Source organism: Candida margitis (genome assembly GCF_024628925.1).
Source record: "Candida margitis strain CBS 14175 chromosome Unknown scaffold32, whole genome shotgun sequence".
NCBI lineage: Eukaryota > Fungi > Ascomycota > Pichiomycetes > Serinales > Debaryomycetaceae > Lodderomyces > Lodderomyces margitis.
Window position 1 is genome coordinate 85,798 of NW_026261830.1, and position 23,719 is coordinate 109,516.

At 39.3% G+C, this 23,719-nt stretch overlaps 10 protein-coding genes across 10 annotated transcripts; 2 read left to right on the forward strand and 8 right to left on the reverse strand. All coding sequences in view use genetic code 12, as the record gives it.

Moving 5' to 3' along the window:
• Window positions 1-979: 979 nt before the first annotated feature.
• On the reverse strand, window positions 980-2,350 carry CANMA_003459 (uncharacterized protein; the record flags this gene model as incomplete). Its single annotated transcript, XM_051815638.1, has 1 exon — window positions 980-2,350. One exon carries the CDS (start codon window positions 2,348-2,350, stop codon window positions 980-982), a length of 1,371 nt encoding a protein of 456 aa, XP_051670919.1.
• A 167-nt stretch (window positions 2,351-2,517) lies between these two features.
• On the reverse strand, window positions 2,518-6,711 carry CANMA_003460 (DNA-binding E3 ubiquitin-protein ligase; the record flags this gene model as incomplete). Its single annotated transcript, XM_051815639.1, has 1 exon — window positions 2,518-6,711. The coding sequence occupies one exon, from the start codon at window positions 6,709-6,711 to the stop codon at window positions 2,518-2,520; it is 4,194 nt and encodes a 1,397-aa protein (XP_051670920.1).
• A 631-nt stretch (window positions 6,712-7,342) lies between these two features.
• On the forward strand, window positions 7,343-8,740 carry CGT1 (mRNA guanylyltransferase; the record flags this gene model as incomplete). Its single annotated transcript, XM_051815640.1, has 1 exon — window positions 7,343-8,740. One exon carries the CDS (start codon window positions 7,343-7,345, stop codon window positions 8,738-8,740), a length of 1,398 nt encoding a protein of 465 aa, XP_051670921.1.
• A 60-nt stretch (window positions 8,741-8,800) lies between these two features.
• OFD1 (oxidative DNA demethylase) lies at window positions 8,801-10,654 on the reverse strand (the record flags this gene model as incomplete). Its single annotated transcript, XM_051815641.1, has 1 exon — window positions 8,801-10,654. One exon carries the CDS (start codon window positions 10,652-10,654, stop codon window positions 8,801-8,803), a length of 1,854 nt encoding a protein of 617 aa, XP_051670922.1.
• A 450-nt stretch (window positions 10,655-11,104) lies between these two features.
• HOM3 (aspartate kinase) lies at window positions 11,105-12,757 on the forward strand (the record flags this gene model as incomplete). The annotated part of the gene is made up of 1 exon (XM_051815642.1): window positions 11,105-12,757. One exon carries the CDS (start codon window positions 11,105-11,107, stop codon window positions 12,755-12,757), a length of 1,653 nt encoding a protein of 550 aa, XP_051670923.1.
• A 70-nt stretch (window positions 12,758-12,827) lies between these two features.
• GVP36 (Gvp36p) lies at window positions 12,828-13,814 on the reverse strand (the record flags this gene model as incomplete). Its single annotated transcript, XM_051815643.1, has 1 exon — window positions 12,828-13,814. The coding sequence occupies one exon, from the start codon at window positions 13,812-13,814 to the stop codon at window positions 12,828-12,830; it is 987 nt and encodes a 328-aa protein (XP_051670924.1).
• A 327-nt stretch (window positions 13,815-14,141) lies between these two features.
• ARO9 (aromatic-amino-acid:2-oxoglutarate transaminase) lies at window positions 14,142-15,692 on the reverse strand (the record flags this gene model as incomplete). The annotated part of the gene is made up of 1 exon (XM_051815645.1): window positions 14,142-15,692. One exon carries the CDS (start codon window positions 15,690-15,692, stop codon window positions 14,142-14,144), a length of 1,551 nt encoding a protein of 516 aa, XP_051670925.1.
• Window positions 15,693-16,036: 344 nt separating this feature from the next.
• Window positions 16,037-17,573, reverse strand: TUB4 (gamma-tubulin; the record flags this gene model as incomplete). The annotated part of the gene is made up of 2 exons (XM_051815646.1): window positions 16,037-17,504; window positions 17,566-17,573. The coding sequence occupies 2 exons, from the start codon at window positions 17,571-17,573 to the stop codon at window positions 16,037-16,039; spliced, it is 1,476 nt and encodes a 491-aa protein (XP_051670926.1).
• Window positions 17,574-18,210: 637 nt separating this feature from the next.
• On the reverse strand, window positions 18,211-19,233 carry CANMA_003467 (uncharacterized protein; the record flags this gene model as incomplete). Its single annotated transcript, XM_051815647.1, has 1 exon — window positions 18,211-19,233. One exon carries the CDS (start codon window positions 19,231-19,233, stop codon window positions 18,211-18,213), a length of 1,023 nt encoding a protein of 340 aa, XP_051670927.1.
• Window positions 19,234-21,475: 2,242 nt separating this feature from the next.
• On the reverse strand, window positions 21,476-22,642 carry CANMA_003468 (uncharacterized protein; the record flags this gene model as incomplete). Its single annotated transcript, XM_051815648.1, has 1 exon — window positions 21,476-22,642. The coding sequence occupies one exon, from the start codon at window positions 22,640-22,642 to the stop codon at window positions 21,476-21,478; it is 1,167 nt and encodes a 388-aa protein (XP_051670928.1).
• Window positions 22,643-23,719: the final 1,077 nt, after the last annotated feature.

Consider the following 23,719-nt stretch of genomic DNA (forward strand, 5'->3'; position numbering starts at 1 on the left):
TTTATGTGTATATGCGTTTCTGATTGGACTAAGATAAATATTGAAAGGCTAAGATGTTATGAATGTACAAAGGGGTATTATATATATCCATCTGATTCTTTTTTTTATTGTTTGAAAAGAAACTTTAAAAGTTGTTCCGGTTTTAATCAACGAGTTGGATATTACACAAATCCCTGTCAATCGACAACAACAACAACAATGAAATTTCGAAGAATTTCATGCTAAAACAAAACTAATCGAGACTAAAAGAGGAAGCTCTACTGATAAATCTGAACGGAATCAAGACGGCGGCTCGAAAGAGAACACCAAATTCCGAAAGTTGTTAGAATTAAGTTTTAATTCCAAGAAAATATGTTTTATCTACAACTTCGAAATCAATGAAGCAGTGTCGCAACTAGTCTTCGTCTCTCGTTAGAATTGTGACGCTTGCTGTCACATTCAGTTGATTAGGAACCGCGGTTCGTCACCGCATGTGGCTCGGACAAATTAGGAAACATACAGTTGTTGTCTCAAATGGAATATACACAAATCCGGTTGATAGTTTCTTTATTCTTTGTTTTTCGCAACCGCTTCAACACAAAGGAGGCAAATCGAATCCAACAACAGTACGCGTAGAGAAACCACTTCAGGTCACGTAACAGCTTCATTTGTATCTCCATAGTATGGATTGACTAGACCGGTTTTGGTCCTGTACTGGTGCTTCAAAGGTGTGAGCGGGTCCTACCACGTAGTCCTTATCCAGTCTTTTCCACCGTTTTGTGACACTTGTTTCAAATTATTTTTTAGCTGTTTTTGTAATCATCTCCAAGTACTGGAATGTGATTGGACGATAAGAGAAAATAAAAAAATTACTTGTTTATGCAGGGTTGCTTATCTTTATTTCAACAATATGCTAAGAGTGTCGCAAGACAATGTAAGTATATATTGTCTTGCGAATGAGAGAAGGAAATTTAACTACCGCCTTCCTGCAAATCCACCATTAATATATGGTCACGCTACTGATGCAACCATTAGAGTTGAGTACCTCAACAATACACTTTTGCAACCCATATAGTTTAGACTGTCCCCATCTCTTCAATTTGGCACTTTTCACTGAACCCTTCTTTACATCTATGCTTGGTAAATCTATGATATCCAAATCATTGTCAATGAACTCCGACTCATACCTGTTCAAAAAAACGGGTGTCAAATCTTTAAACCCTGGAGGTAGATCGGCAAAGTACATTGTTGAATCAATAGGGTCAAATTGACTGGACTCTATTGTCCAATTACATCTATTCCATTTCATAAAACTAAGGTCCTCAACGATACCACCATTGTGGAGTATTACTTTATTGACAACACTGTTTAATGTATTCTCCGACGCCAAAGCGGGGGTTTTCAAGTCGTACAAAATATCCAAACCAAGTTTGTAATAGTTGTGGAACTTGCAATTTCGAAAGTCCTTCTTCTTTGCCTCTTCTACACTGTCTCCACTGAGGTAGTTGTGTATGAGTAAACGTGAGTCATACTTACTGAATCTGTCATCGGGAGGGCCAATGATATCAATGACATCTTGCTGTGTTGATTTGCCAATTTTAATCAGTCTTTTGCCATTGACAACAATAACCCCATTGTCCAAGTCAACTTTAAAAGTAGAGCCTTGAACCATTTGGCTATTAGCTTTATACTCACTCCAAGTCTTTCCCTTAAAAATTGCAATCGAATCACACACTATATCCAGTGCATGGTCCCAGTTGATCAAAGTGTCCAACACTGACTCATTTGACTGTTCAACCAATTTAGTGTACAACTCTTCATTGTTGATCTTGTACTTAAACGCAATCCCAGGATACGAAAGGATATATGACTTGGTGTTTTTATTGAGCACGCCCGGATACGTCGGTCCTAGGATCTTGTTGTAAATCAATTGAAATGAAGGCCCAGATGAAACAAGTCTTGTTCCATTTTCAGCACTGGAGCTATTTGAATTCAGCGTGGTTAATGAGGACAGCGAGTTTGAATGCTCAAAACTACCACTGTCGTTTGACGATCGAACAACCAGCTCAAATTCGTTCAAACTTTGTCCTTTGTATAGTAGCCGCAAGGGCTTTTCAGTGTTACTCCCACCCAAGTGTAGAACCTCAATCAAGTTTAATGTTTGATCTTTTTTATTCTGAAAAGTTAATCTTAAGTCCAAATCAATAATCTGGACAAGGATGGGTGATTCGTAGTAGTTTTTTTCGGAGTAAATGACTTGATATTTATAGTCGTGTTTGTTAAGCTCAATGATCACTTCATACAAAGTGAAGCCTAGCTTGATATTGTTTCCGATACCAGCACCAGGAAATATGGTTGTTTCGTAAATCATGATCTGAGTGGGTGATACTAATGTTGTAGTTGTATACCTGTAAGTCAGTGTTTCTGTCGCTTATCGCTTTATTTACGTTTTGTGTTTCTTGAAATCGAACAAGGGGAAAAGCAAAACTAGAAAAAGAGTCACGTGAATAATTAAATGCTATTCCATTCATCTACTTTTTATAAAAGTATATCACCAAGTGATATTTTTGATCTAGTAGTTTCAACTTGTGTTACCAAGGAAGTTTCACTTATAGGCTTTGAATGGTAGACGTTTTTTATGGAGTCATTTCGATCCCTAATGGCGTACAATTCTCCATTCACTGGTTTTGACAATTCCAATAGTTTAGTAGAGCTGCTTACGTCCGAGCCACCATGATGACAAGACTGGCAAAGAACTTGAGTCGAGTCTTTCGCATTTGCTGGCCACCATATTGGCGACATGTCTGTTGAACAATGGAGACACATCTTTTTGTCCCCGTTGCTCTTGAGATTCTTATCGGCACTGCTCGATGTGCCAAAGTACAAGTTTCTATGCTCAACGTAGCTTAATGCTTTGGCGTGCGGCCCACTAGATTTCGGTTGGTTCAGCTTCACTATATCCTCGAGAAATAGCTGAATAATCGGCTTGCTCTCAGAATCCCTACCAGCAACCCTTCTTCCCAAGGTCCGAAAATTGAGAATGGTGTCTTTTGATTGATCATGTTTGGGACAGACCAAAATCGATCTTAATTTACCTACCTTTTCATCAACTTTGACGTTCTGAGACGATTTCACTCCATTGTCCAACTTGAATCCTAACTTGTAATTCGGTGTATCTTGTGCACACGTAGGATGGTAGTACGTTGGAGTCTCACAGAGGTCGCAACGTACCAACGCTCCATTGTATGACCGGCAAATACCACACTCCAATCTGCAATTATTCAAGTAAACTTTTGTTACATCGTCGAGCGATAAAAAACTATGTGCAACCGCACCTTTGCTTTTCTTAAAAACAGCATACTCGCTATTGAATATGGCGCATAACAAATGGCACCATCTTCCATCAGTAGTTGGCTTCAAGAAATCGGGTCTAACACGAGGTGATCCAAGGAGACACAATTCAAAATTAGTCTCGTGAGCCAAGCATAAAGAGCATGAATATATAGCACTGTGTATAGGTTTCATATCATTGGTGCAAGGTTCACATAACCATCCCTTTATTGGTTTCGACTTCTCCGGTAACGAGTAGCCGGCACAAGATGCATGAACGTTGACTCCACAATTGGCACAGATCAACGTCTCCAGGAGTGATGATCTTGCCGTGTCGTGTTCCCTGCATACACAACATTTTCTTTCTTGTGGTTTAAATGGCAACTCTATTGATGTCAAATGTGGTGTCTGGAGTGGTAAAAGTGTAGTGTAAACATCGGCTAATTGCACTTCTCGGTAATGGTTAATGAATGGCCCGAGTTTAGTCGCAGCCTCATCTGCGCTCACCTTCTTGGGTACTTTAATTGACCTTGGAATGGAATAATTTTGATTAAAGAGTATGTTTCTGGCTGATGCCCCCAAGCCCTTACTAATTAGTTCGTCGATACTTTGCAGTGGCTTGACATCCTGTTTTTGAATCTTTGGCTCTTTCTTTTCCAGCTTCGGGTGCTCTTCTTTAATTGCTTTTGGTGTTGAATTAGGTAATGAAGTGTTGGGCTTTCGTTTAGATTCGATCTTCTTCTCAGCCATTGGTTCCTGTTTGAGATCAATATCTAATGGCTTTATGTTCTTCACCTCTTGAGAAATACCCGAATTGGAGATATCTGCATAATGCAATATAGCATTGGCATCATTCAAGAGTTCATTATCAACACCTTTTCTCCATCCACTGGATTTAGAAACCTTCTTTAGAACCTCTTCGGGGCTCTCCCAAACCACAGCATATCTTCTCCACAACCTGGCACACCGAAAGCACAATGCCACAACATATCCTGCTTCATTAGGCTTCTTTGCATCATGGCCTGTTATCCGAAACCACTGTATCGACGACGTCGTCTCACAATGTTTGCAAACAAATTGCGATCTCTTGTCTTGAATCTTTCCATTTTCATAAGATGAGTCATCATCGGGGTTCGCCAAATCGTCGATTATGACATGTTCTGGCTTTTTGTCACTCTGCTCTAACTTAATAGGGTTAGGCTGCTTTTTTGTTCGACCTTCAAAATTTCCCCAAATTTGTCGACCATTCTTTGTCTTTTTCCAAAGGTAGTAAAACCGCACTACTTGATGCAAAGGCTGAGTCTTTACTTTCTTTTGCACATAGTACAATTCGCTACCAAACTCCTTTACCCCTGCTTCAAACCGCTTCACTTCCTCTCTATTAAATACAGGTTCTTTGAGCTTCTTCTTGTCTAGCTTCTGCACATCTGCAAATGCTTTATTGACATCTCCGTTGTGAATCATATACAGATAAGCCACAGCGTCACAAAAGTTGGGCGAGTTAGGCCAAAGTCCTAATAACTCCGCAACTGGTGCGCATTTTGCTACAAAAGCGTCGAGCTGTTTGAAATTATCAGCAATGTCTTTTTCCGACGACTTCCAAAGTAATGTACATGTAACACCAGATCCGTCGTCAACACCCCGTTCGATATACCCTTTAGGTCGGGGCTGTAGCCAACATGGATACTCCTTTGGGTCGAGATCCTGATATTCCTTGGGGAGCATCAATTTGCGTGGCTCATCCTGCTTATCTTTACTCTTGGACTTGTTATTCGGTTGCTGCTTCTTCCTTGGTGATTTTTCCACATCGTAATAGACTATTGGATGTCCATTGCATTCGGGAATGTAGACCGCTTGATGCTTAGTTCCTACTCTAGTAGATGCACGTGGATACGGTGATTTGTCATCCAAGTCCACAGCCTCTTCCAATTTTGCATTCATTCCAAGGTACCTCATGCACCATTCCTCCTTGATCCTTCTTTCCTCAAGGGTCATATTGGCATCATTATCCAAGAACTCTTTTGCCATGGTTTCGTACCGCGGAAGTACTGAATTTACATTATTGGTTTCAACGATTTGGTTTTTGCTCAAATCTTTCACTTCAGCCTCTAACGAACCCAATGCGCTCAACTCTTCTTCTAGAGATTCTTGATTTGATGACTTGTTGTCATGCAGGAGCATTAATATCTTCTTTTGGTGGTACTCAATCTCGTGCTTCTTGGTGCATACAGCACAGGACCACGAAAATCCACGACTTGGCTTCTTTTGTAATGGCGGATCCAAGCAAAACATATGGAAATATTTATCACACTCGACGCAATTAATCGAGTCTGCTCCATCGCACCATAGCCCACAAACGTCACAATTACACGTGTTGGCTTTGAATGAGTTTATTAATGATTTGGTTCGATGAGTTTCACAAAAGATGTATTGGAACCGCTTGTTCAATGCAATTAAAAAATTCCTTGACTTGCTATTTTCTACTTGTGCATACTGTAGAAGGTTCTTTGTCAGCAAAACATCATAAGATCGTATCATGTACCGGTCATACAATCGGTCAAAGTAGAAACAGTTTGGAGTTTGTACATATGACTCTATTGGAGATAGCCCGCCTGTTGGAGTCTGTGACTTTGATTGAGTTCTTCCCTTATTTGTAACTTGACCGCTATAATTGTCTTCTATATCTTGCTTTAGCTCAACATTGACAATACCACGAAAGCTTGGTAACGGACAAGTGTCAGAGTCCATCGTAGCATACAACAACCGTGAATCTGACGACGCCTTTGAAACATCTCTTGGTCTAAAAAACCATTGCACTAGAAACTGGTAACCTTTGGAAGGCACTATGCTTTCACCCTCGTCATTTGACATGGACCCGGTGTCATTATACTTGTGATGTCTGTTGTTGGTGAAACCTCTTATCCTCCCAATGTAGTAAGGCTCCCCCGGTGGTTCGCTAATCATGTAAATACATTGACCTTTTGATAGTGTGAACGGACGACTATTTTTTCCCCTTTTAGTAGTAGTCGTTGTTGCATTTTGATGAGGACAGTATAGTGTCTGCATTTTCAAGTCAATGTACGAGTCTGTTAGATCAAGTTTATTCGAAAAGTAGTCATTTTGTGATGGCGTTGGTTGCCAATTGTAAGGAATCTCAGAGACAGGGCTATCGCTGTGGCTTTGTGAAAAAGGACTCTCTTGAACCTGCTGTTGCTTCTTTGTAAGCGGATTCGTCTTCTTTCTCTTATTACTAGAAGTAGATTTTGGCGTTGAAGTTGCACTTGAATTGGTTGATAAGACTGAGGATGTTGACAGTTCGTAATCTAGCTGCAGTTCCAAGGAGTCGTTATATGATTTATTTATTGTTGCCTTTCTCTTGGGTCGGCTGGTCGTTTGGGACATGGTTATGGAAGTTGGCTATGATATGTCACAATATAGTAAAGAAGCCCACCTATATTATTTGTAGCGAAGGAATCGGGAATATAGCAGTACAGTTTTGGAAGAGTAGTGACTCTCGGCACTTCACAATGTATGCTGAATTGTTTGTCGTAGAATACAAAGTGCTTTCTGGTAGTGTGAAAAATCGCTCAGAAATTTTTTTGGGATATCTCGGCATAACTTGCAAATCGCTTCATTGGTGGAGCCTTCAAAATTTATCCAAGGCACTTCAGAGGAAAGAGAACAGAGGAATTGCGCCCGTTAGAAATTACTGTTACACCATTGTAGTAGTTAGCTACAACACAGGAAAAGTTAATTCCTTCCAAGTGAAAGCAGGTACGGCCCAGGATACAACTAAACTGCATGTTTACTACTCTGTCAGCATATTCAGATAAATTTACTAGCTCAATCGTTTTGCGGAACCACTACTAGTCTCTGCACCACCTTCCTCTAGCTTACCTATATCATGAAGCCTTCCATCCTTTAAACGAATGTCAAGAAAGAGAAAAAAAAAAAAGAGAACAAAAAAAAAAATTAATTTAGCGTTCAAGGGTCAAAACAAACCCCCATCACCAGCAGAGCCCATTACACTTCCATGATTCAGCTTGAGGAACGGGACATACCTGTAATACCAGGAGATAAACTTGACGATGAAGATGCTCAGGAACTACGTCTTATGGTTGCTGAGCTTTTGGGAAGACGGAGCACATCATTTCCCGGCTCACAACCAGTCTCATTTGAACGAAGGCATTTAGAAGAAACCTTAATGCAAAAAGACTACTTTGTATGTGAAAAATCAGATGGATTGAGGTGTCTTTTATTTATAGTGAATGACCCAGAAAAGGGAGAAGGTGTGTTTTTGATAACTCGTTCCAATGATTACTACTATATCCCCAATATCCATTTCCCACTTTCCGTCAAAGAAACACCAGAAAACAGGACTTATCATCATGGTACACTTTTAGATGGCGAATTGGTCTTGGAGAATAAGAATGTGAGTGAACCTGTACTTCGATACTGTATTTTCGACGCATTGGCAGTGAATGGGAAATGCATAATCGACCGACAATTGCCAAAACGGTTGGGGTATATAACAGAGAACGTCATGAAACCGTTTGATCACTTCAAAATCATGCACCCTGAGGTTATCAATTCACCTGAATTTCCTTTCAAAGTGGGGTTCAAGTCTATGTTGACGTCCTATCATGCAGATGACGTTTTGAGTAAGATGGACCAGTTGTTTCATTCGTCCGATGGCTTGATTTATACCTGTGCAGAAACTCCATATGTATTTGGCACGGATCTGACGTTACTAAAGTGGAAGCCTGCAGAGGAAAACACTGTTGATTTTCAGCTTGAGTTTGTGTTTAATCTGTTCCAAGACCCTGATATGGATGAAAGAGATCCATCGTCTACTTACACCGATTATGATTCGAAGCCTGAGTTGATAAAGTTGCGTGTATGGCAAGGTTCAAACGTGCATACAGATTTCACTCGGTTGGACTTATCCGATGAGGATTGGGAACGTTTAAAGGCTCTAGAGGAGCCGCTACAGGGCCGTATTGCGGAATGTCGTCAGTCACTAAAGAAAAAGGGTTACTGGGAAATGTTACGATTCAGAAATGACAAGAATACAGGCAATCACATTAGCGTTGTTGAGAAAATCTTGCTAAGTATCAAGGACGGGGTAAAGGAAAAAGAAGTTGTTGATAGTTGCAGGAAGATTGCGCTGGCGTGGAAACACAGAGAACAGGAACGTAGACGCAGACATTCAAATGGCGGGCCAGCACCATCCCATCACCATAATCAACAACAACAACATCAACACCACCAACAACAACACAACCACGATCACAATCACAATCACACAACACATGATGAACCCCCAGCAAAGAGAGCCAGGCTAGATTCCACGAAAGCGGAACTGCAGCCACTACAGTCTCAAGATCAACTAGAGGATATTCCAACCTACGAAGACAGCGACGACGAGTAAATTTGTAACAGATTTTGTATTATATCAATGAAATTAATATTTTTAAAGTAAACTTCAAGATTATTTCTCTTCTTCTTTTTCTTTTTCTTCTTCTTCTTCTTCTTCTTCACTTTTGACATTCCATTGACAGCTGATATCCCATCTAGACCCCTTTGCATTGATACTGACGTACTTTACAAACTTTAAAACAGATGGGTCTCGGACCATCAATGTTAATGTGTTCCACTTACATTGGCTTGTGTATAGCACACTATCCTCTTCAGAGTCCTTGCTCGATCGATAAATAGCTGGATCGTCTTCTTCTTCATCATCTTTTGTAGCTTGCGCCATACACAATTCGTATCCACCAAATTCACCTGATTCCCAGCTGTTTATCTTTGAATCGCTTGCAGCAGTTGGAGTTAGGTTCATTGTAGCCTCAAGTAATACATTTTCTTCGTTTACATTTCTGGCAATTTCAGAATCAGTTGTGGTTGCTAAAATAAAGTCTTGTCCCGGTCTAAACCTACGAGCCAAAATTTGTTCAGTGGTGGGTATCAAGCCAGTAATAACTCTTAGCCATTTCTTGAATGCGACAGATTTAAGCAATTCACAGATTTGAATTATTTTGGAGTCGGCTGACTTTAGTCCATTTGCTTTACTGAGAAGTGTAAAGTTTGGTTGTTCTTGAGGTCCAACTTCGTTGATAAATTTGATCTCCTCTTTGGTTAGCCCGTGATGAGATGTCCCATCGATGTACATGTATCGCTGTTTGTGCGGAGGTACCGCTATTTTCCACGGATGATGTACCTCCGAAGAGTTTTGGGGTGTTGTGATGTTGATTTCGACATCTCTGAGTAACTCTTTTAATGAAGACGCATAATCGTCGTTTAAAATGTCTTTTAATTCAACATACGATTCATCGAGGAAAAAGGCGCTCAATGTTTGAATGTAGGTAGTGTTGAGATAAACTGGATTGATGAAAGATTTCAAGTAATCGTAATCTTGTTGACTCAATTCGTCTTTGGATTCAATATTTTTCAACTCTAGAGCATTTATCTCATTTCTAATACTCTTTGGGAAATCAAATTCCTGCAACTCCTTACTTTGAAGTTGTTGTAATGTAGACATTGCTTCTGTCCTTGCTTGCTCACCTTCAACAAACCCATCCTCTCCGGGCTGTGGAATATGGAACCACCCTTGGATAGACAACCTGTGCTTGTCTTCGCGGACTTCTTCAACATCGTGGAAACTCAATCCTGGTTGCACTGTAAAGAACGCTATTTGATTAAACTGAGGAACTAGTTTGCACTCAAAATCAGTATGTGGAACATTGGGTACAACGGCAGGAAATAGTCTCAAGGCACCTCCATATTGTGGTTTCCACACTTTATCTGGGTCAGGCATATACAAAATAAAACTAACCCTTCGACTTCCAATAACATCATCGTGGGTCAACAAGTGGCAGCCTCTGGTGTATGTGTTGATTGACATATCAGTCTTGATCCCACTCAACTTACCGCACCCCGTAATTTTAGAAATCACGTCTCTAAACTCTTGCGAGTATATTGCTGCACGCAACTTGTACAAGGATGGTAATCTTGACAAATCGTTCCAATCTAGACCCGATAAGTTAGCAAGATCTCCCAGCTGATACACTTTATAAATGTCAGTTTCTTTCTTTGTGAATGCTATTTCAGACAACACCTCTTTTCTGACCTGGCGCAACAAAGTATCATCTATAAGACTTTTGATTGTTCCCCATTTATATGGCGAGCTCTCACTCACTTGGTGTTGAATTTCATTTTGAAACTCTGGCTGCCAAATTTGACCATTGAAGAAATGTTTAATATCTTCTTTGGTAAATTGAGCATTGAGTCGTTTGGGGGATGCGTCGTCAGGGGTAGCTTCTTGAGTTCTCTTTGATGGAGTCATTATTAGTGGTTTGCCAGGATAGGGTTGTGTGATGGTGATTGCAAAGATTCTAACGATGGTGAAAAAAGAATAAAAAATTTATCTATATAAATTAAAGATCATCTGATAAACTTTTGGAGCGGGCCTAGAAATACATCGGACTACTTTTCTCTGAAGCAACCTGCGCTACCGTCTCATGCAAAAAGTGGAAAACCACAAAAGAAAAAAATGTAAAAAAGAAATTTGATTAACTCACACAAATGCACGTGATTAAATTGACTCATTTTTAATTTCAGAATAAACCAATTTATATATAGATTTTTTTTTTCACTGTCAATTGAGTCAGAATGGATTCCCTTTGTATAATCAGTTATCCCTTTGAGTTAAGCTACATCTGGTCTCCTTGCCAACATTTTTAATAGAAAAGAATTTCATAAAACACTTCATATAAAGGCTCCAACTTTGTTTAACATGTCCAGATCACCGTCATCAAGATCATACAATTCAGTACTAGACTTCAAGTCAAATTCTCCTACTACTCCCACTGGCTCCTCAATCAGTAAGTTATTGCCTAAAGGTTGGGTGGTTCAAAAATTCGGTGGTACTTCGGTGGGTAAATTTGCCAGTGAAATAGTAGATAACATTGTTAAGGACTTTGTCAATCTGAATCAAGTTGCTGTGGTATGCTCGGCAAGATCATCAAAGACAAAGAGCGAAGGTACAACATCTAGGTTAATCAGACTGGCTGAATTGGCCGCTGATAATGAGGATTTTGGTGCTCTCCTAGATATTATAGAAAAAGACCACATTGAAAACTGTGGGAGCTTAGTTGAGCTGGAAGCAGTTAGATCACAATTGGTTGCAGACATTAAGGCCGAGGTAAAACACGGACGTGAGTTGCTTCATGCATGTCAAATTATTGGAGAGATTAGTCCCAGATCTTTGGATTCGGTGATGTCAATTGGAGAAAAATTATCGTGCATTTTCATGACTGCATTAATGAAGGACCATGGATTGAAAGCTGTATATATAGATTTGTCCGACTTGATCCCATTGAGTTATGATTTCACTGATGGGTTCAATGATGAATTCTATAAATTCATGGCAAGGGAAATTGGTTCCAGGATAAACCAAGCGACAGAGGGAGAGGAAGACGTCATTCCTGTGATTACTGGTTACTTTGGTATTGTACCAGGTGGATTACTTAATGGGGTCGGAAGAGGTTACACCGACTTGTGTGCGGCTTTGGCTGCAGTAGGACTTCAGGCGGAGGAGTTGCAAATATGGAAAGAAGTCGACGGAATATTCACTGCCGATCCAAGAAAAGTGCCCACCGCTAGACTATTAGATAGTGTAACTCCGGAAGAAGCCGCTGAATTAACCTACTATGGAAGTGAAGTCATACATCCATTTACCATGGAACAAGTTATAAAGGCCAAAATCCCCATTAGAATCAAAAATGTCATCAATCCTCGTGGTAACGGCACAATCATCTACCCTGACAATATTGCAAGACGCGGTGAAGAGACCCCACCTCATCCACCTGCTGCATATGAAACATTACCTGTTAGTTATATCACCACACACAAGAGAAGATCAGCAACGGCAATCACCGCCAAGCAAGATATTGTTGTAGTCAATGTTCATTCCAACAAAAAGACTTTGAGTCATGGGTTCCTTGCCCATCTTTTCACAACCTTGGACAAGTATAAATTGGTGGTTGATTTGATCTCAACTTCGGAAGTGCACGTGTCCATGGCCCTTTCAGTTCAAGCCGACCAAGAACACCAATTGAAACACGCATTGGCTGAATTGAGCAAGATGGGAACTGTTGACGTGACGAGAAAGATGACCATTGTCTCCCTTGTCGGCAAGCAGATGGTAAACTTCATTGGCATTGCTGGAAATATGTTTAAAGTATTGGCTGACGAGAAAATCAATATTGAAATGATTAGTCAGGGGGCTAATGAGATAAATATAAGTGCAGTCATTAATGAGAAGGATACTCTAAGGGCCTTGCAATCAATACATGCTAAATTATTGGAGGGGAATTACGTTTACGAAGGTTCAGAGAATGGTGCGTCTGCTGTTGATATAAGGTTAGAGGCATTAAAGTTTGCGTAAGCTAATATGTATATAGACAATCAAAGAGAAGTACATTCACAAAGACTTAAATCAATTCACCATTACATCTTTAAATATCAAAATCGCCTCCTTCTCTTTCATTCTTATCCTTTGCGCCTTCGTTCAACTTTTGTTGTTGTTCAATCAATCCCTCGTAGTCCCCAACCATTCCACCCAAGAGTTCACTGGCCAACTTGTGGTAAGCCAACTGGGCCTTGATGAGTTCCAAAAATTCTTGCAAGGGCTTGGCATTCTCAATCACATTCTGCATGATGTTGATTGCATCTTCAACTGTATTGGCAAAGTCATCCTCGGCATTTTCCATATCAACCCTCAATTTCGATTCTTTTGCCGGGTTTGTACAATTGGTCAAATTATATCTACTCAAATCATAATCAATCCTCTTCTCCTCAACCTTCTTTTGAATCTTGTTGGATTGGGATATCAATGAACGCAATGTCGTGGTCAATGGTTTGTTGAATTTCAGTTTGATCAATTGGTCTTGTCCCAATCTTGCGTTCGCAATCTTGTTCAAGTTTGAAGAGTACAAGTCCAAACCTTTAATCAAAGGATCGCTCGCATCTGAGTTGGAATCAGTCTCTTTAGTTAACACACTAGCATCGGTGGCTCTGCTTAATGCGTGGTACAACGTTTTAGGAGGTTTTGATTCGTCGCTTCCGGCATTAATCAAAGCTGCTTGCGCCTCGGCAGTGGTAGTTGCTTTACTCAAGTTACTAAACCTGGTGGTGACATTGTTACTGAACTCGGAGAATGATTCTTGTAAATTGGTGGGATAATCATACGATTCGTTTTCGTAGTTGGAGGTAACCTTCAACACATTCTTGTACAACAGTTCAATGTTGTTACACTTGTTAGCCAAGTCAATGTATTCTGAGGGCAATTGCGATATGTCATCTTGGTTGATTTTACCAATTCTTTCTTGTACCAATCTCGATGTTCTTTGGGCCAATGGTACTACCTCCTTGTTGAACTCGGTGCTGATTCGATCACCAAAAGATCTGATGTCTTTGGTCAAGTTTGAAAAATTGAATGACATTGGGGTAGATTGATGTCCTGTTTCAATATAAGTGAATTTAGACTAACAGGAGTGTATACCACTAGTACGTGTTCTTCCTCTGAGGGGTCTAGTTGATTAGGAAGGGAAAAACTGGTACTTTATTGTCCTTGACGTTTATTGCGTTTTGTTCTGCTGTTTTTTTACAGGGATTGTATGCTACCAATTCCATAGTACAGACTATACCTAACTGGCATTGCTTTACATCGTAATCGTGACGACACTGCTCTAAACCTACTTCTTTAAATAAACAACTACAATAATTTGGCTCTATAGATAAAAGCGTACGATTAGATAATCTAAACAATATCAAAACTTGTTTCCCTTGTCATGGAACTCCAAAACAGCATCAGTCAACCTCTTTCCACTCTCTATAATATCATCATCATTGTTGAGCGGAGCATAGCACAACCTAAAGAAATTGCTTCTTTCCAAGCTGAATTTTTGATCAACTGTCATGTTGTACCCAGGGACAACCAACACCCCATGACTGATAATTTTCCACAATAACTGCTTCATCGTTGGGATTACCTCATCGGCTGCAATTTTCCCTTGAGCTGGATCCAAAAACTTGACCTTAAAAGTAACAAACATTCCCGCCTTGGGATCTATAACGTCGACTAACCCCTTTTTGAAAGCGTCTGATTGATAAATTGAATGCAACAAAAGGTCCTTTCTATGGGAATAAGTTGCTCTCATTTTCAATATCCAATTCAACCATCCATCTAAACCTCCCCAATGCTCTCTAATCACGTTGTTCACTACTGTTTGTGCCAAGCCTGATGCACCCCTATTTGCAACTTCGGCATAGTTTTTGATAACGTCAATGACCTTGGCGTGGGCAATGACAAATCCGAGACGTAAACCAGGGGCAAATAATTTGGAAAAAGTTTCGACTCTAATGACACGGCCAGTAGTGTCTAGTTCCAAATATGAAGGGGTCAAATGGTTAAACAAATAGTCCTCGATAGTTAAATTGTTCTTCAATTCTGCAGGATCTACTTTGTTGTTGCTTGAAAATCGAGATGCGTCATACTTGGGTAAAGTCAAATAGCCATATGGGTCGTCCTCAATAATAACAAAGTTGTGCTCTTCTGCCAATTTGTAAATTTTGCGACGAAATTCAATCGTTTGAGTAAACCCAGTTGGATTCTGGCCCGTGGATATAGTGTACAATGCTTTTGGTTTTGGCAAATTAGGATACTCCTTCAGCCAATTGTCCAACAAGTTTTGCAAATAGTCTAAATCAAGACCATTGGAATCACTGGACAAGTCGATTTTAATTGGCACAGACACCCCACCAACGTTGTTTACAAATCTGAGAAATGGACTAAATGTGAATTCCTCAACAAGGACAACATCACCAGGATCCAAGATTGCATCACATGCCTTGTTCAACCCGTCACTAGCACCAGTAGATAAAATCAGGGTCCAGTCGTCGTACGCTGGTTTATGCGTTTTGGCAATAAACTCCTTGGTGAATTCCAACAAGGGGTCAAGACCGGGGACAGGGCCGTACTGTAAACCTCTTGATAAGTCGAGCAGATTGGGAGTTTTAGTGTGTCTGGCAATATGAATGCTGTTGGAATTTTCCTCCTTTGCATGTCCGTTAGCCTTTGGTTCCGAAGCTGAACCATTAAGATGGCCTCCTTTTGACTGGTGCTCGAAGGGGAAGTTGACCAAGTTCACATCAATGGAGTCAATTGGGAAAAAGCCATCATTTGGAGTACCGTACGATAACAACAAGGGTTTGGGGTGTGGTTTAAATCCAGCTGGTGGTTTATCTGATGGCACATTTGCGAAATGACTTGACGTCCTTGATTGAGCCCTCTTGGAAATGAATTGGGTCACGTCTGACATGATGTGATTGTGTTTTACTGATGATATTTGATGTTTTCTTAATCAACTTAGAAGTTGGCCCCTTTATATATATGAAAACCCCAATCTGAACAATGATGAAATTCTAGTGGCAGATTAGTAATTGTAGATTTTTTGGGGGATATGAGCCATACCTATTTTTGACCAGTTTTGTGCAACAATCCACACTTTATCTCGGTCGCGCTTTTTTTATTTTTTATCGGTGGTTTTTCCGCTCCAACTACTCAAAAACGGAAATAGTTCCACTACAGTGTCAAACAATCTCCAAACTTCACAAGTAAACCTCTCTCATACTGTTACAAAATCGTTTCATTAACTATCACATTTTAGATATCCATTTCTATATCGTCATCCTCTAAGTAGTTGATGCTCTTGCATGCACTGTACTCGTCAATCACTCTCACAACTGACTCCTTACACTCGCTAAACATGTCAACCACGCGGCCCATCTCCTCGGCAGAGTTGTCTTCGGTATACGTGTTCAAGTACGCCTTTCTTTTCACCAATAAATCATACTGTCTAAGTATCTTGTTAAACACATCGATTATGGAGGTGTTATTGGAAATCTGTATTCCTTCGAGATTGCTGCCACTCGCATATGGTGATTTCTTACCGTGTACTACTCCTACTGACCTCGAAGTCCAGGGAACAAAATTAGTACGTGCTTGAACTTTTAAAATTCCCTTTCGTATTTCCTTTCGATCTAGGTTAGATGTACTGATCAAATAGTTGATTAAACTGATATAGGCTATTTCAGATGCTGAGTTAGACGACGTTGGAGTGATGCACTTATTGGTTTTGTATCTGTCATCCGATAATTCCAAAAACATGTCGTACTCATTTATGTAGTTGTGATGTGACTGAGTGCTAAAGGGCGCTACGGAAGTTGTAAGAAATTTCAAGTCGGGAGTTGGAACCAAGCTCGAGACAATTGACTCAATTGAGCTGTACATATAGCCAGGGAACCGTAAGGGGTTACTCACTGACGCACTCACAAAGGCAATAAGTTTATTTGTGACTTGAAACGAACTTGGCAAGCCTATGTTACGCTCTTCCAATCCTCCTTGGTTAAAAACTGCATTCTCAATGTTATTCAATGCGTCATTGTGAAACACAAATGTCGCATTACTAAACTCGATCAATCGCTTCAATGTCAATAAACTATTGTAAGGCTGGACAACAACATCACTCGTCTTTTCATTCGATGGGAATATCGAGTTGGTGGTTATGATTTTCTTACTTGTATATCTATCCTGCAAAATTTCCAATATCTTTGACCCACATCCCAGTCCTGTACCACCAGCTACACTGTGAAACAATTGAAACTGGGACAAATTGTCGCATTTATCAACTTCCCTGTCCATTATATTCAATATGCTCTCAATGTGCTCCGACCCATATTTGTAGCCATTCGACCAGTTATTGGCCGCTCCATTACCCAGTTCGCTGACATGAATATTCCGTGGGTTGAGCATAGGCAATGTGTTTAATGCTTTGGTAACAACTGATGGCTCGAGATCAATGAGTATTGAACGGGGAGTGTATGTATTTGAGTCCGATAATGTGAAAAACAACTCAGGATGATCATCTCGATGTAGTCGTTTGGACTCTTGGGGCAGTGCCGATCCTTGCAGGGAAGGTTGTGGGGATGAATCAGTAGCATTTAGTGATTGGTCTTGAGGATAAGGTGTGGGAGTTCCATCTCGATTTATTCCGTGTTCCAGAGCCAATTGTTGCCAGTATTGTAGCCCAACTTGGTTCCCGCATTGACCTGCCTGTATTGTAATAGTCTCACTATAAATCTGTTAGTGTTTTGGTTCAATTACATATATTCCCTGTGAAGAGTGATACATACCCTGGCATGGCAAGTAATTGTAGTAGTATTTAGTCAAACAGCGCTATGGCTTCTGTCTACGCGTAAAGTTTTTGTTGTTCTTTTTTTTTTTCTTTTGTTTACACTTTGGTTGGAATTTGCAAGATTTTTTTTTTCTCTGCAATGTTCATTAACCGGAGTTAGAGCAAAAGAGTTATTCTACTGTTAGAACCAAACTCGGCAAAGTAAAAGTAAAATAACAAAATGTTGATATATTTTTGGTATTGTTTGAAATATTAAATAACGTATAAAATTTTAAAAAATGGTAATGTAAAATAAAAAAAAAGAGCCAGCACCAACGAGTGAAAACAACATCAATTATGTATCTTTATTATTGGACAGGGGGGTCAGCAAAAATCAACAAAATACAAAGATGGGGGGAGTGGTTGTAAATTCAATCTCCAATCTTTGATCCTCTTATTATGACCTTCTATTACTCTGACCTGCAGTAAAACGTTTGTCCTTCTTCATGTGACGACACCTAACCAATAATAACACCAAAAACATTTGTTGCCTTTGTTCGCGAATACAACACTTTTTTAAAAGGAAAATTCCACGAAAGAAAGAAGGAAAAGAAAGATTATTTTTTAAGCAGCTAGATTTGATTCACCAATTAAGCAATCTCCTTTAAGTTGATCTCTTCTTTTTACATTTGCTTGGGGAGCTGGTGGTAGTGACTGTGCTGAATGAAGTACCACTGAGAAGTGAACTAAGATCAGCAGAACCAGTAGTGATAGTTGGAGCAGCTCCACCAGTTGGGGTAGTGGCAATTGACGAGGTGGATGTAGTGTCTTTACAGTTACCAAAAGCAGCAGCCAAAGCATTAACAACAACGGATTTAAGGGTATCAATGTTCAAGAAAGCTTTGATAAGTGATGGGATCAAACCAGAGTCGACCAAAGCATCAATCAATTGACCAATAGTGATGGCACCAGATGAGAACAAACGAGAAATCAATTCACCACCAAAAGTGTAGAAGTCATCATCAACAACCAAAGCTTCAACAACTTGGTTAGCCAATCCAGAGTTCTTTAATGATTCCATCAATGAAGTAAGAATGTCTTGAGTGTCTCTAGCGTAAACTGGGGCAGTGTATTCAACTCCCATTGGGGCAATTTGTCTCTTGTCAACAGCAGAAGAAACGGCAGCAGCGTTAAGACCCAACAAGTTAGCAATAATGTTTGGCAAGTTTTCGAGCCATTGCCCAACCAATTTGAAGATTTGAGCGTAGAAGGCACAATCGTTGATAAGGTCTTGGATAACATCAACAGCCAATCCAGAGTCGTTCAATGATTTCAACAAGGTGTCCAAGTTAATCCAACCGTTCTTGATAGCAGAAACAACGACATTAATGGTGATGTTTGACAAAGTTGGGTCGGAGATAAGGTATTCAATGACACCTGGAGCCAAGTTTGTGTCCTTAACAATTGCCAAGATATCAGTGACGATTTGTGATTCTCTCTTGACAACATCAGCTTCAGTCAAAATGGATCTTTTGGTGTTGTAGTGTTCCAAGTTGTAAAGGGCATTGTTGGCAATGTCAAATTCTCTTGGAGTCAATTCCAATGGAGCTGAAGCAGCAGGCAAAGCAGAAACTGTGGAAACAGCAGCAGTGAAAAATAATGTAACTGAGGCAAAGTTAAACTTCATCGCGAATGGATCAGGTGAGTGTATGTATATATATAGGAAGATTTGACTAGTGACTCTTGTTGGTAAAAGGAAGAAAGAAAAAGGAAAAAGAAGGAGGAAGATAAATCAAAGTTTGAGTAGATGGAAATTCACCACAATTTATATTTCAAAAAATGAAGAAAGAGTCAATTGATCGTCTCCAGTAATCCCTTTGTTGGTTGAACCCTTTGTGATTGTCCTCCTCCTCCTCCTCCTCCTCATCCTCACCCTTTGTATTTCTCAATTAACCAACTTGAGTAAATATGTATCTAGTGGTAATTTGTAAAATTGTACAACATACCCAAGTTCTTTGACATATTTTGCTAGAGATTTAAGTTTTCCCAAAGTAGAAAATAATAGAAGATTACAATGAAGATCTATTTTAAGAAGTAGCCACAAAGTACCCATTCTCCTTTGGAAGTGTATTGTAGGAGCTTAAGGTTTTATTTCGCAGCATCTTCATAACCCAAACACAGTTGCAAAAACTAATAGTAGTGTGGTACGAAGTAAGAAAAAAAAAAAAATAAAATAAAATTATTTATTTAACTTTCATTACCCTTTTGGGAAATTTCTTTCATTTCTTAACTAAGTTAACTTACACAAAACATTAAATATGCAAAATGTAGAATCGTAATTTAATCGTTTGCAGACTACTATAGAGTCATACTCTACTAACTAGAAGTGCCCACTAGATCTTTGCATAAGTCGACACTGGTACCAAATATGATTCGATCTTACATGAAGTGCCTGCTGTCCTTGACGTTTGAGTAACCATAAGCAAAGCTATTCTCCCTAGTTACATATAAGTTTATGCTACGCTTTATTACACAATAGTGAACGTCAATGCAATGAATTTAAAAAAGGAGGAACAAAAGTTAAACCCTATTGTGTTTTTAATTTTTGGTAAATCATCAAAGAGTTTGTATACTGTTTTAGGAAAACATCGGCTGGTGGAAATTCCGGCTAGTTTTTGTTTGTCTATTTTTTCTATTTTCTTTTCCTTGGAACATTGTAAGGCGATTTGTGTATAATTAAAAAATGTGTACTCAATTAGGGAAAGACGACCCAAAAAACCAAAAAACAATTTACCCCAAGTGCACTACCACCGACTGTGGGGAAAACGCAATACAGAACACCTGCAAAATATCCTTTTTAGTTTATGAGTTTAACTCTATATTGAAAGGAGAGGTTATATGCATAAATAATGGAATCTCCAAACTTCGCTAAAGCTTTGTTTTCTAGAGGTCTAGTTTAGCGCATATGGAAAACAAGTCTCATATTTAGATGAAACATAATAGCTTCTCGTACAATCCATCGTACAGTAAGACGCAAGTCTAGAATTAAACCGGTAGTAACGATTCTATCAATGCTTTTAAATAGACCATTTCTCCCTTTGTCTCATGTTCACATCTCTTATAGTAATTTTATTAAACAGGGTATTTAAAGGTGCGCAAGATGCAAAAACACCATGATCACGTGCTCAATTTTTAGAATAGCTATTTCTACAAAGTTGCAAAATTTCCAGGCAGAGTGAATACTCGTAGAAGGGTTAACTTGTGCTATAGGTTCCTCTCGAGTGTTTAGTCTCCGTTGTACAATTAATTTATTGTATTGCAAGTTTCATCAAATTGGCTTGAAAATTGTCCAAAATAGTTCGTATTATTCAACATTCTACTTTAGTGTCTTCGTTGAAACTCTCCTATTATGATAATTTCTATAGACAAACAAAGAAAAACAATGGTGCAACTAGTTACTACTCAATTGCAAAACCTAACTTGTTGGCTTCAAACTAGTCGTTGTCATCGGCAACAAACCATCGTTTAGTAACCCAAGGGATAGTATGTATAAAGAGTCGTGCAAGACTCGAAATCTCGGTCGTAATAAATCCTCGGAAATAAAGCACTCGCACATCCGTCTTTGTGGACAATCCGGGGTCGGCTGATTCACATCACAGCGGTGCATATAGCATAGAGTGTTCTTTACAACTTTGTCAAATTAAGAAGGTTTAGAGAATGGTATTGATAAAATATTAAACAACTATAACGAACTAAGGAATAAAATTTTGCACCGCCATAAACAGTTGGACAGTAACACCAGATGAACCAATATCACCAACATTAGCTCTTTCTTTGCGAATTCTCACTTTCATGCAAAAGGAAAATCCCACAACTAAAAGGCGGCTAAAACGGGAGCAAAGTAATTATCAGCTAGAGAATGGTAATCCCTAAACTGATCTCTTTTTCTTTCTGCATTTCTTTGGTGGATTGGTGGTAGTTACGGTACTCAAAGTGGTACTAGGAATTGTGCTAATATTCGCCTTATCGGTTGTGGCTGTAGTAGTCAAACTGATACTTGGAACTGAGCTTATTTCAGCACTTTCAGTAGTTGTTGTAATGCCTGAGGTAGGGCTAAGGACTGAGGCACTGTCAATATCTTCAACGGCGGTTTCAGTGGTTAAAGTGGAAAGAATTGAAGCAAGGTCGGCACTTCCAGTAGTAATTGTAGGGGCTGGACCACCAGTTGGTTTAGTTACAATCGATGATGTTTTTGGTGAGTTTTTGCAAGTACCAAAAGCAGCACCCAATGCATTGATAACTATTTTTTGGATGGTTTCAACGTTCAAAAAGGCATTGAGAAGGGGTGGAAGCAAACCTGATTGGACTAAAGCCTCAAGCAATTGATCGAGCGTAATAGCTCCCTTTGAGAACAATGTCGAGACTAAGTCGGCACCAAAAGTGTAGAAGTCGTCATCAATAACCAAAGCTTCAACAACTTGGTTAGCCAATCCAGAGTTCTTTAATGATTCCATCAATGAAGTAAGAATCTCTTGAGTGTCTCTAGCGTAAATCGCAACATTGTCTCTTTTGTCAATAGCAGAAGAGACAGCCTCAGCATTAATACCCACAGAAGCACCAACAACACTTGGCAAACCCAGGATTTGCTGGCCCACCATTTTGAAAATCTGAGCGTAGAAGGCACAATCGTTGATAAGGTCTTGGATGACATCAATAGCTAACCCGGAGTCATTCAATGATTTCAACAATGTAGTCAAGTTAATCCAACCGTTTTGGATCGCAGTGACAATGACCGATTTAGCAACCTCCGATAATAATGGATCAGAAATGAAGTATTGTATGACACCTGGAGCCAAGTTTGTGTCCTTAACAATTGTCAAAATTTGGGTGACAATTTGTGACTCTCTTTTAGAGAGATCAGCTTCAGTCAAAATGGATCTTTTGGTGTTGTAGTGTTCCAAGTTGTAAAGGGCATTGTTGGCAATGTCAAATTCTCTTGGAGTCAATTCCAATGGAGCTGAAGCAGCAGGCAAAGCAGAAACTGTGGAAACAGCAGCAGTGAAAAATAATGTGACTGAGGCAAAGTTAAACTTCATGGTAAATAAAATTGGCAGTTGCAAGTTTGATTAACTGAACTTTGTTGGATGGTAAGAAGAAAAGAGCAAAGGATTGATAAAAGAGGTGGAATTTGGTCACAATTTATACCATGAAAAACGTCTAATCCTTAACCACACCTTTGCAATATTAATTGAGTAAGCTCTATGTCAATTCCCAAGCAAGGGTCTTTTATTAACCAACTTGAGTAATTATGCACACGTATCTTCAAACCTTGCGTTTACTCAAATTAGAAATTAATTGAATATTCCATGCACTTGATCTTCAAGACTAAGCTAACTTTATGCATGGTAGATATGTATGAGATATTGTTTTGTAATATTAGTAATGATTCCAATTTAGGTTGCAAAACCTTTTGAAAATGGGACATTTAAACCCTAAAATAAATACAAACGAAATGCAAACGTTAATTACTGAATATGGCCAATCCAGCACCACAACGATTCAAAGAGGAAGTAAAATGGTTGAAGTGACAAATGAAGTATTCAAGCATTAAATTTTTTTCGTTTTTATGCAGCGTTTGTTTTTACAGAAGAGGCAATTTCTGCAACAACTAAAACGAAAGGTGACGAGGCACATCGTTTTTTCATGCCCAAACAAGAAAGTTTCCTTCTGCAAATAGTTGAACTTAGCCAAAACTTGATGTCGGATGTCAAGTACAGAAGTGCTTATATACCATTTCGAGCAAGTCTCTCTTTTATGACCTTTGGTTTTGATGTATAATGTGACGACTACACATAAATAATCTAACCAATTTCTATTTTAGACAAGTATGTTTCAGTACAGAAACAACTGTAGTCTTTCCTCACTTCCTTTATAAGTAGCTTTGGTTCCTTTTAATCCAAATTAAAAGGGGTTGGGCAGTAGACGATGGGCGGTAGACGGTGGGCAGTTCCTCACAGGTTACCTTTTTAGGGAGTAGAGAAATATGCTTTCCCAAAACAGGAAGCTGTTCAGTATGAGTATCTAACATTCTACTAGACTGTTCCTATTCAAGGAGCGAGTTTCAAAAGGAGTATTCTTAAATCATATAATTTATTGATATTGTTACATCTTTC